The sequence below is a fragment of the Tamandua tetradactyla genome, chromosome 19 (genome assembly GCF_023851605.1).
Source record: "Tamandua tetradactyla isolate mTamTet1 chromosome 19, mTamTet1.pri, whole genome shotgun sequence".
In the NCBI taxonomy this organism is placed as follows: Eukaryota; Metazoa; Chordata; class Mammalia; order Pilosa; family Myrmecophagidae; genus Tamandua; species Tamandua tetradactyla.
The window spans coordinates 7,120,522-7,133,000 of NC_135345.1; the positions used below are offsets into that span (position 1 = coordinate 7,120,522).

Below are 12,479 nucleotides of genomic sequence, written 5' to 3' on the forward strand. Positions count from 1 at the left end.
AACATAATGTCTTCAAGGTGCATCCATGTTGTTTCAGGTGTCCTGACTTTATTCTGATACAGCATATCCAATTTTCCCCTCTCTTTTTACTTTTACTGATAGTCTTCATTTCTACACTCTTCTCCAGACCTCTCTCTCCTGTCTTTTCCTGTCTGCCTGTATTATTTCTGTAGAGCAGATCTCTTGCTCACAAACTCTTTCAGTGTCTGTCTGAAAATATTTTAAACTCTCACTTTTTTTTTTGGCATAGGCAGTCTCTGGGAATCAAACCTGGGTGTCTGGCACAGGAGGTGAGAATTCTGCCACTGAGCGACCGTTGTACCGCTTTCCCTCATTATCTCCTTCTATTAACTTCTTACTTTGTCTCTCAGACCTGTCTTCACACTACTCTTGCCTAGGTCAGCACTGACAGTTGAAAACGACGAGGGTATGAGCTGCTTGGAATTCTCTTTTTTTTTTTTAAAAAAAGAGAGAATTAAACAATTTTTAAAATACAGTAAAATCCCTTTTCAGAGCCAGTCTCCAGCCCCCAAGTTTCACCAGTCAAGAGCTGGAGTTGGTACCTGGCCCTATGTGCCTACTTTCTTGGGACACAGCCCTTTTCCAGTGTTCTGAGCTTAGCTTACTCAAAAGCCTCCATTTTTCCCCCTTTGTCAGCCCCTTTTTGTCTCTGCCAGGAGAGACCTCAGAGTTACTTTCCTGCATTCTCTGGGTTTATCTGTGCTTGGAGCTTGATTTCAGCAGTCCAGATTTGTTCATTAAAACTGCAGTTGGAACTTGGCTGAGCTACCTTCCCTTGCTCCTAGTAGCAACCTTCTTTTTCCCACAGGTAACTGTGTCAACCTGCCATGCCTGTGGGGGAGGGGCTCCAGCCTCTAAAGTTTGGGAGCTTTCCTTACAATTCTGTGCCATGAGCTCTGCCCTTCCACCAGTTCCAGGCTGGTGTACGATATGTGTCTGGTCATGGATGTCTGCCCCTACAGTTGTTCCAGACAGTTCCTGGCTGATTAGTAGCTGCTCTGGAGGACTAACTAAATTCCATACCTCCCTGTGCCACCGTCTTGCCCCATCTATGTTATTTGTTTTTGATATGATAATGCTGCATAACAAACAGCCCCAAGTCTCTGAGGCTTATAACCACAGATATTTGGTTTTTTTGTTTAAGGGGTCTGTGGTTGGCAGAGGTTTCCTCAAGCTCATTGCCTTCAACCTTCTGTTTGGGGGCAAGCGTGCTCCTTGTGTCTTCTCATTCTGGGTTGCAGACTGCAGGAGCTGCCAGTCCTTGGGCCAGGTGGTTTTCATGGCGGTGGGAGAACACTCAAGAGGGAGAGCCAAAACCCACTGCCTCTTAGAGTGGGGTGGTACACTCACATCTACTCTCATTCTCAAATCAAGTCACATAGGCCATCCGCAGCAGTGGGGGCAGGGAGCAAACTCCCCCCACGTGAAGCTTGGTGAGAGTGGAGAGGGAACGAAGAAATGTGGACAAGTAACAGACTCTACCACAGAGTGTTTAACCTCAGCGTTATCTGGGGATTTACTAATAGCATAAATTCCTGGCTCATAATCTAAATCCAGTGAATGGAAATCTTGAAAAAGGGGCCTGGATCTGCATTTTAGCAAGCAATGCCAGGGACTTGGAGGATCATACACGTTATGGTGTAATGTTTTGTGTGTGTGTGTGTGTGCGTGTGTGTGTGTGTTTGCATGCACGCATGTGTGTTTGTGTGAGTGAGATTGGGCTATACCTACCTATACTATTAAATTATTTCTTAGATTTTAGGAGACTTTATTTTTTAGGCGACTTTAAGGTTTACCTTAAAAATTGTGCAGAAAAGTATAGTCATTATAATTCCTCTTCACCCTCTGTCTACAATTTCCCCAATTATTAATATACCCCAATGGTGTGGTCTATTTGTTATAATTGATGAACCAGTGTTGAAAGATTATTATTAACCATAATTTGCATAAAATTCACTGTGTTGTACAGTTCTGTGGGTTTTCACGAATGCATGATGTCATGTATCCTCTATTACAATATTATACAGAATCATTTCTCTGCCCTAAAAATGCCCTGTTCATCTGCCACCCCAATCTTGGCCCCCACTGATCTTTTACTATCTCTGAAGTTTTACCTTTTCCAGAATGTCATATAGTGAATCAAAAAATATGTAGCCTTTTCAGATTGGATTCTTTCACTTAGCAGTATGCATTTAAGGTTCTTCCATGTTTTTTCATGGATTGGTAGCTCATTCTTTTTTAAAAAATATATTAATTGAGAAATCTTCACACACATATAGCCCATCCATAGTACACAACCAGTGGCTCACAATCTCATCACATAGCTGTGTATTCATCACCTTAATCATTTTTAGAACATTTGTATTACTCCAGAAAAAGAAATAAAAAGAAAAAACTCATACATCCCAAATCACTTATACCACTGTTGATCACTAGTATGGCAGTCTACACATTGTTTTTTACCCCTCATCCCTCCTATTATTTATTTTTATCCTTATTTTTCACTCATCTGTCCTTACCCTGAATAAAAGGAGCATCAGACGCAAGGGTTTCCCAATCACACAGTTAAATTGTAAAAACTGTATAATTAGCCAATTGTCTTCAAGAATCAAGGCTACTTGGAACACGGTTCCACAGTTTTAAGTACTTCCCCCAACCCTCCAATACTCCATAAACTAAAAAGAGATATCCATATAATGCATAAGAACAACCTCCAGAATAACCTCTCAACTGTTTGAGATCTTTCAGCCACTGCAACTTTATTTTGTCTCATTTCTCTCCTCCCCCTTTTGGTCAAGAAGGCTTTCTCAGTCCCATGATGCCGGGTCCTGGCTCCTCCCGGGAGTCCTGTTCATGTTGCCAGAGTCATGTCCCATGTAGGGGGGGGATGACAGTGATTCACTTGTAGAGTTGGTTTAGAGAGAGAGGCCACATCTGGGTAGCAAAAGAGGTTCTCTGGGGGTGACTCTGGGTAACAAAAGAGGTTCTCTGGGGGTGACTCTTAGGCATAATTACAAATAGGCTTAGATTCTCCTTTGCAGGAACAAGTTTCATAGGGGCGAACCCCAAGATCAAGGGCTCAGGCTATTGAATTGGTTGTCCCCGCTGCTTATGAGAATATCAGGGATTCCCCAGAAGGAATATTTGAAGTTGAATATTTCCTCCTTTCTCCCTAGTCCCCCAAGGGAATTTTGCAAATACTTTTTTTATTCTGTGCCCAAATTACTCTAATATAATGGGGTATCACACTAGCCTTTACAAACCGAAAGATCTCATGCTCTATTCAAGATTCCATAGCTCTTTCTTTTTTATTACCAAGTAATATTCCATTGTATGGATGTGCCATAGCTTGTGTATCCATTCACCTATTGAAGGATATCTTGGTAGCTTCCAATATTTGGCAGTTATGAATAAAGCTGCCATAAACATTCATGAGCAGGTTTCTGTGTTCCTGTTGAATTTTTGATTTACACCTGTAAGCGTTGACTTAAGGGGAGTGTAAGATTTGAAGGCCTAATAACTTTCAAAATTCTCCCTGACATTTTCTTATCTAAAGAGTGAGCAATTCCACCAAATTCATGAGCAAGCACATTTCTACCAAACTGAGACTTCCCTGATCCTTTTTGAGGCTCATTTTCTTGACTGCCATTTGAATAGGAAGAGTTCTGCATCTTCCCAGGACCTACTGGTGCTGTGGTTACCTTCAGATTTCCTCCCCTTCACACTGACAAGCCTACAGCCTCATCAAAATCTGCAGGCCACTAGCAGTCCCGGGTGCAGCTGTCTCATTGTAAAGACCACACTTCTGAGGCCCTGTGTGGATACGCACCGATTCATTCACTCCAGATTCCAATTTTAATGCAAATTTCTGCGTGTGTGTATGGGGGGCTATATGGGGGTTGCATGCTCTCTCCACAATGTCCTGGGGTAAGATAATTAAAATGTTGAAAAGGTGATACAGAGACTTAAAAGAGCATGAAGCCAGCTACATACATTGTGAAACATGTTGTGATTATGTTGGTTGTGTGGGAATATAATGATTACAGATTTTCCAGGATGCTGGGAAAGAAAAGCAGCTAGGAACTGCAAGGCTGGGTGAGGTGCAAGAGAGAGGTATCTCAAGTGTCCCATGATTTGGAGAAACCTTGCCTCCCCAGCTTCCAGTGGTGTTTCAGAACCATGGACAGTACCCCCCCCCCCCCCCACTGGCTCCGGTCCCCCATCTCCCTGTTCTGTTCCTCATCCCTCCACCAATGGCATGCAACCTGAAACAGGCAGAGCACCGCGCCAATGTGTTTTTGTTGTACTGGCTTTCCCATAGTGCTTGGTTGCTTTCTCTAATAACAGCTACTGTGTTCTCTGCTGCTTTCCAGGCAGCTAGGGTTGCTAACCTGCTGAGTTTGGGGTGAGCAATGGTTTAGTGTGATTGGCGCATCTCTTTTTCTGCAGAGGAGCCCCATTGGGTGAGCATTGGTTTAGTGTGATTGGTGCATCTCTTTTCTGCAGCCGAGCCCCAGACCTTAATGAACTTTATGTATCTTCTGTGAGCAGCTTTGTGGAGGGGATGACAGATTTTATTCCCAGTGCAGGAGAGCTAACAGAGCCCAGGGAGGTTCAGTGCTTCACTCAGGGATAAACAAAGATGCAGGAAATTCACTGTATCCAGAACCTTCCCTCCAAGCCGAGGCTGACTGTTTTTGTTTGTTTTGCTGCTGTATGAGGAATAGTACCTGAAGCCTTAAAGGCTAATGTTTAAAATTTTTTCTAGCAGTTTTATTCACACACAAAGAGTCCACCTTAAATGTACAATCATGGCTCTTGGTACAATCTCATTGTTATGCATTCACCACTTCAGCTAGTATGAGGACATTCTCATTTCTTCCAAAGGAAAAAATCCATGCCCCTTCTCCTTCCCTATTATTGGCACTTAACTTTGGTATAGTGCCTTTGTTACAATTAATGAAAGAACATTACAATGTTACTGTTAGCTGTAGACCTTAGTTTGCATTATTGAGTTTTCCCCCATGCAACTCTATTGTTAACACCTTGTCATAGTGATGTACGTTTGTTCTAATCCATGTAAAAAGCCTCTTATGTTTGTACAGTTAACCAACATCCTTGTCCACTCTGGGTTTCTCGAAGTTATACAGCCCTAGTTTTTGTCCTCTACCTTTCCATCTAGCCTTCCTCTTTCAGTCATACTCACACTACGCTTTGTTAATTAGACGTACAATATTGTGCTACCGTCACACAGTATTGTGCTATTCATTTCCGAATTTAAGGCTAATTTTTCTAAGCAGAGCTCAACACAATACTTAACGTTTGTGAAAATAACAAAAGTATCTTGCCAGCACCGGCTTTCTCCCAGTTGGAGCTGGATGGGGGTATAACAGCAGGCTTGGAGAAGCCCTTCCCCTTTCCAGGGTCTGAAGTGACAAGACACAATTGCAGCCCGGACTCAAGGTTTCGGTGGGTCCTCTGGGGGAGAGCTGTTAGTGGCATAGGTCCTATAGGGTGCTGCCCTTACAGGCTTCTGGGCCCACACAGTAGGGCTGGGTTTTTGCAGGGGATTTTAAAAGCAGGAGAGAGAGAGAGAGACTTCTCATCTGTCGATCTACTCCTTTCTCCCTTCTCGCACTCTCCTTTCCTTCTCTTTTCTCCCTCTTTTGCCCTTTCTCTCTTCCTTCATCATTCTTTTATTTTACCCTCCCTTCCCCTTTCTTCCTCTTTTCAAGCTTTCTTTTTCCTTCTTTCCTCCTCCCTGATATCCTTTCTATCACCTCCTCTCCCTCTCAGCAAACATTTCTTCAGTACTGCATGAAGCTGCTGGTGGCCTGGGGAAGTGGAGACAACGTGCATGGGGCCGCTGGCCATGGCTGGACACCCAGCCCACAGGAGATGGGCATGTGAATCCTGACCCCTAAGCATCACGAACGTTGGAGGAGAGAGATGTGTGCAGCGGGCAGTGGGGGTGTGGGGGGACTCCCCCAAAGCCAATTACTACCAGAAAGACCCACTTCCACCTCATCTACTAGTATGTAGAGTTTGGTATTTTGCTTTCCCACCTTTCATTTTGTTGTCAAGCACTTTTGTTTGCCCTTAAAAATTCCTGGAAAGAACATTTTGGCAGCTGAATGCAACCCCATTAGCTGTACAGTTGTAACCGTCTAATGAAATCTGGATCACATCTTTGCATATAACTTTTTTATTGTGTTTGTGACATTTTCCTGAGAACCAATTCCTAGCAGTAAATTTTGGACAAAAAGGACATGGACCTTTCTTAAGGCCCTTGGTACATGTTGCAAATTTGGTTGACACTTTCCTTATTGTGAAATCCGGGGACACAACTTTGAGGAAAATATAAAGATGATCGGTGATGCTTTCTTCGCTTCTGCCAAGGGTGACTTTGAAGTCTGAGTTCAGAAACTTTTATATGTTTGAGTCCTTGCCCTATGGAGCCCCGCCTCCCTCGCACACGTGGCATTAGGGTCCCTGTGACCTGGCGCCTGCGTGCCTCTGAGGCCCCCCACTCTCAGCCTGGGGAAGCACTTACAGATCTCCACGTGCACTGGGCACCTTTCCCCCTCTGTGCTTTACCCCAGTTCTTCCCTCTCTCTGGAGTCCCTTTTCTCCATGTGTGGTTGGTATCTGCTTGTTCTTCAATCTCAGAGGCAGCTTCAGTCCCCTCGAGGGGCTCAGGAGAGACCCTGTGTGCTTCCCTCTGTCACTGTCCTTCGGGGTATCAGGGATTGGTTGTGCCCCTCACTTCCTCCCCTGGCCTGGAAACTCCCCAAAGGCAACGACTATTTCTTTCAGCTGCACACATCCCTTCCCTAAAAAAACATTTGACAGTTGTCGTTCCAACCTCTGCAAAGAGCAAAGGATCAACAACAGCCACCCCGATGGAGGGTCCCCATGGAGCCGCCCTGTGCCGAGCACTGTATGTACCCACTGGCTTCTCACCCAGCCCGTGTGGCCTGGAGAGGTCAGTTCTGGGGGATGGTAAGGTCGTAAGTCACGGGGCAAGGCTGGGAGCCTCCACTTGCCCACCTCGAGGTTCTGCTCTCACACGACACTGATGCAAGGGCACCTGCTCCGTGTTCATTTAGGAAAAGCTTCGCTGTGGAATAAGCCTGTGGTCTCTGGCATGCCCTAGCTGTTCAGTTCAGCTCTTAGGTATTTGCTGAATTTTTAACCGGATATTTTATTTCATTGTAAGTATACAGATAGCAATTTGTATACGGAGCTTGCCGCTGTTCGTGTCTGTAGTCTGTTTGCTACTCATAGTAATCCTGTGGGAGCCAGGGACATGGCCGTATCATTATTTTTCTTTTCCGTATGTGGATTTTATTTTATTAAAGTTAAAAAAATTTAGGTATGGGGAAATTCACCCTTTTTGGTGTTTGCTTTTTGTGAGTTCTTTTTTCCCCCTTCAATTCTGTGAGCTGTTAGCGCTCATCTTACGCATGGAGAAAGGGAGGCTTAGTGTGCTGGGTTCTTGGGTCTTGTCAGACCTCAGGCTCTTCCTCAGGTGCGTCTGGTAATGGCATGTTATGGATTCCAGAGCATGAATGTTTAAAAATGCGATGAAAGTTTGATTTAGTGGACCCACCACTCAACAGGAAGTTAGAAAAACTTGACTTTAAACTGTTTTTTGTGTGTGACTTAAGAAGTTACATCTGTCTTGGAGCCTCTTTTCCATCAACAATCATTCTGGAACATTCCATAAGCACCTTTTCAACACAATCAGTCATCAATGACATAACTTTCTTAAAGCGCATTTATAAGGTTCTTTATATAGAACAGGGTCCTTGTCAGATTTTCCACAAAACGAAAGAATCTAAGTTTGAAAAAAATGTGCCCTAAATCCCCTCTTGAGTATTCATATTTCAGAGCCACAGAGAGAAGGACAGCCCCATCACTGAAGACACGCTTTGCTTCCATTTACCCAGCGTTTGGAAAACTCATTGTCCTTGGGGGCTTCTTTTGGAACAGTACCTTTAACATCCCTCAGAATTTTGAGTTCTAGAGAACTCGGCTTTGAAAATATTGACTAGGGGGCAGAGAAATTCCTGACTTGAAGAAACAAAATAAGAAAATCACATCAGCTTGTGCCTTATTATGAGTTTATTTTATTTTTCCAGAAATATGCTGGCATCTGAGGGACCCCCAAAGCCTCTGACCCTGTGAGGTCGCTGCACACAGTGTGCGGTGGTAGCGGGGTGGGGGCGGAGGTGTACCTGATGGGTGGGCCGCCGTCGGATTCGAAGGGCTGTGCCCAGGCACACAGCGCAGTAAAACACCACCTTTCAGGCTGTGCCCGGAGAACCTGCCATTACCTGTGACAGGGCACGTGCTGCGCCCAGAGGCCTGTGCCAGCTGCCAGTGACGCAGGGTTCCGTGCTCTCTGGACTGTCTCCTCAGCCTGGATTTGTCTGTAGTTGAGAGCAGAGCAGGACCTCCCCTTTCCCTTGGCCCGGGGTATCCCCTGGAGGAGGGCTTGGTTAGCCTCCTCTCTGGGCATGCACCCCTCGGGACTGCTCCTGTCTTGGGGACAAAGGCAGGGCGTGGGCCTGGGGGTGACTCGCTCCTCCAGAGCCCCTCGCACAGGGGAACAGGACCTGTCATTTCACATGTCCGCCTTGCCTCATCCTCTTCTCTTTGTGTCTCCATCTTCACTCATTCATCCTCCAAGAACCAGTCCGGTCACTTCCTTGCCTGTTCATTCATTCGTTCATTCATTCATTCAACAGGCTAGGGTGGGGTCAAGGTGTTGGAGATACAGCAGTGAAGCAAACAGACATAGGTCTCTGCTCCATGGAGCTAAGTCTAGTAAGGGCCACCACATCGCACAACTCCAGGGGGCGCCATCCCCACAGTGCGTGTGCAGTCAGCACCCTGGGGTTGTGCTGTGCTCAGCCTGAGGGTGATACAGTAGCTCTGATTCCAGAGGGGCAAGTCACACTTTGAACAAATATATAAATATAAAGTCAGTCAAAAGGTGCTATGATATGCATGCTGTGAAAGCCCAAAGTGGGCCAGGAGTGTGGGCAGTGCTCACAGAGCAGATCTGGGTTGTTTGGTGTTTCATGCCGGGCGTCTGGGGAAGGACTTTCAAGTAGGTGACGCTGAGCAGGGACCCAGAGGAAGGGAGAGCATGAGTCTTGCCAAGATGGTGGGGATCCTAATTCAGTTGGCCTCACTGGCCTTGGCTTTCACCCTGATGCAGCGGGGACCCATTGGTGGGGTTGGAGCAGCGGGCTGCATGACCCATCTCTGCTCAAGCAAGTCTCCTCTGATGCCTTAGTTTGGGTTCAACGCCTGTCCTCCAGGATTGCTAAGCATCCTTGGCTTGCCCCTCTTGGCACATGCCATGGACTGAGATCCCTTGTAGGTCCCAGCCAGATCCAGTCCCAAGTGCCCCTGGCTGTAGCCAGATCCACGCGCACCCTTTACTGGTTTCCAGGTCCATCTCTGTCTCCCCAGGTCCTCATGCCAGCTTCCTAGCATCACCTCCTAGTTGAGCTATGTGCTTCCAAGTCTTTGTATTGGGTGCTGCCTTCAGGTGAACCCACCCCAGGCACTGCTTCAGAAGTGGTCATGCTGGACTCTAGTGCCTGGCCACTGCCCCTCTCCCCTCACCCAAGAGAGAGAAACTCCTTGAGGGCAAGGTTTCTATTTTACTTGTCTTTGCCTCTGCAGCTCTGAAACAGTATAAGTAGTAAATAAGCACATAGGAAAAATTTCATCTTCTGAGAAATACAAGTTAGTATTAATAAGAACCAAGGATGCTTGGTGGTCTCTCTTATGGCAAATTGGGGCAATACTTTTAGAAAGCAATTTGGTGATATTTATCATTGACCATAGGCAAGGTTTATGACATTTGACTAGTTGTTAGCTTCTGGGAATTTAGTCTAACAAAATAATCCAAACTAAAGAGAAAGCTTAGTGCACAAAGATGTCCATTGCAGCATTATGTATAATCACAAAAAAGTGGAAATAATTTAAATGTTGAATGATGGAGGAAGAATTAAACAATGTATTATCAATCCATAAGATGGAATGTTCTGTGGCCATGTGAAAATTATGGTTATAAAGAGCACATAATACCTATGGTAAAATACCATAAAAGAATACAATCGTGTGGGTTTCTGGTTTCTAAAATTCGCCACCTTCTTTGGCGCTTCTGTGCCTTGGCATGTCAGTTCTCTCTACCCAAAATACTCATCACTTGCCCTCCCTGGCCTTCTCCCTCAGCCATTTGGCCAGCTGATCTCTATCTATTTTCTAAATCTGAGACACCTTGTCAGACTCCCCAGGGAGGGTGGCAGCCCTGTCACTTTGCTCTCATTGCAGGCAGCCCACACTTCTCCTGTGTTCCCCCAATACCCACCCTAACTCAGCAGACATCTGTCCTCCATCCAACTCTCAGTCCCAGGACAGTAAATCCAGCTGTGGCCCTCTGTTCCTGGGGCCTGTCCCTGGGCTTGGTGCCAAGGTCAAAAAAAACATCTGATGGGTGTACAGACGAGTGAATGGATATGTGATCACAGTATGGAAAAGAGAGAAACGGTGTGAAGTTTCAGAATGTCTGTTCTAGTTTGCTAGCTGACAGAATGCAATATACCAGAAGTGGAATGGCTTTTAAAAAGGGAAATTTAGTAAGTTACAAGTTCTGAGACTGAGAAAATGTCCCAATTAAAGCAAGTCTATAAAATGTCCAAATTAAGGCACCAAGAAGGGGTTACCTTCACTCAAGAAAGGCCGATGACATTCAGGGTTTCTCTCTAAATTGGAAAGGCACATGGTGAACATAGCGATGTCTGCTAGCTTTCTCTCCACGCTTCTCGTTTCATGAAGCTCCCCCAGGGGCAATTCCTTCTTCATCTCCAAAGGTCTCTGGCTGTGTGGACTGTCATGGTTCTCGTGGCTCTGTCACTCTCACGTTTTTCCAAAGTGCTTCGTCTTTTAAAGGATTCCAGTAAACTAATCAAGACCCACCTGGAATGGGTGGAGTCACATCTCCCTCTAATCCAAGGTTAATACCCACAATTGGGTGAGTCACATCCCCGTTGGGATAATCTAATCAAGGGATTCCAGCCTACATTATTGAATAGGGATTAAAAGAAACATTGTTCCCACAACATTGGATCAGGATTAAAACATGGCTTTTCTAGGGTACATAAACCCTTTCAAACTGGCACAGTGTCCATGGAGGTTGTAGTGGGCAAGTCAGGGTTTTTTCTTTCTTTTCATATCTTTAAAATTTTTTCCAAATTGATTGTTAATATTTTCAGTAATAATGCTTCAAGGAATTCCTGTTCTATAGATGACCCAGTCTCTTCAATGAATAAATGATATTAAAAAGGCAGGAGGGACCAGTAGAGATTTTGACAGCAGAGAACTATGGACAGACTTTGGATCCTGGGTCAAACAAACCAACTGTAAAAGGTCATTTTGGGGACAGTTAAGCAGAATTGAACATGGACTGGATATTAGCTGATAGGAAGGAATTGAGGTTAAATGGGTTGGCTGGGATAATGGCTTGTGGTCATATCTGTTTAAAATTTCTTATTGGTTAGAGATACGAATTAAAATAGTTAGGGGTGAAATGATGTTTGTGGCTAGTTTTAAGACACTTCAGCAAAAACAAAATAAAAAAAAGTTAGTAATTGTGGGGAAGATAGGTGAAACAAGAATGGTGATTGTTAAAACTGTTGAATCTGAGTGACGAGCACGAGAGGCCTATTTATATTGTTTCTTTACTTTTGAAAATATTTGCAATTTTTTATATTAAAAGTTAAAAGGATTCACTTCTGGTGCCTGCCCATGTAAAAAGGAAAAAAAGTTAAAAAGAAAGCAAACCCTCTCTCCTAGCTTTCCCCCAGTGACGCTGAACACTTTGCATTGCTTTTCAGAGTGACCGGCTTCTCATCAAAGGTGGCCGGATCATCAACGACGACCAGTCCTTCTATGCCGACATCTACCTGGAAGATGGACTTATAAAGTTGGTTGACCCAAAGGGAAAGCTTTGAGCTCTGCTTTGGAAGAAGCCCACCTCCCCTGGGCTGTCTGGCCCTTAGACGGGACGGAAGCCCGCTGTGCCCGCCCAGTTCCTGGGAACATCAGGAGTAGAGATCCCCGAGAGGTTTGGGGCGGGGGGAGGCCCGGAATGCAGGCTGAGAGGGGCTGGCCTGCCTGCAGTGTGCCCTGTGCCAGGCTGCACCCCCTCCACAGGCCAGCTCTGTTCAAATGCACCTTAACCCTGTGGAATGCATGCACTGTGCCCTGTTTTATTGGGGAAGTGGGGGTGGGGTGGGGACCAGACAGTGTAAACCAAGGAATCTTGGCCCAGCAGATGGGAGGGGGTCCTGGTCTCAGCTGGAGTTCAGTCTGAAACCAGAAAGGGATACAGACAGACTGGGTGGGAGGTGAGTGTACTGACACGTTATCAGAGA

The 12,479-nt window shown here is 45.4% G+C and overlaps 1 protein-coding gene across 2 annotated transcripts in view; it reads left to right on the forward strand.

Annotated features, from left to right (window-relative positions):
• The window catches only part of CRMP1 (collapsin response mediator protein 1), an 80,251-nt gene that overhangs the window by 22,786 nt on the left and 44,986 nt on the right, over positions 1-12,479 (forward strand). For both annotated transcript variants that reach the window (XR_013165699.1, XM_077136364.1), the window contains exon 2: positions 11,940-12,028. Coding sequence is in view for 1 of the 2 variants with exons in the window: in XM_077136364.1 (XP_076992479.1) it covers positions 11,940-12,028 (89 nt within the window). In the remaining variant the exon portion in view is untranslated. The remainder of the gene's footprint in view (positions 1-11,939; positions 12,029-12,479) is intronic.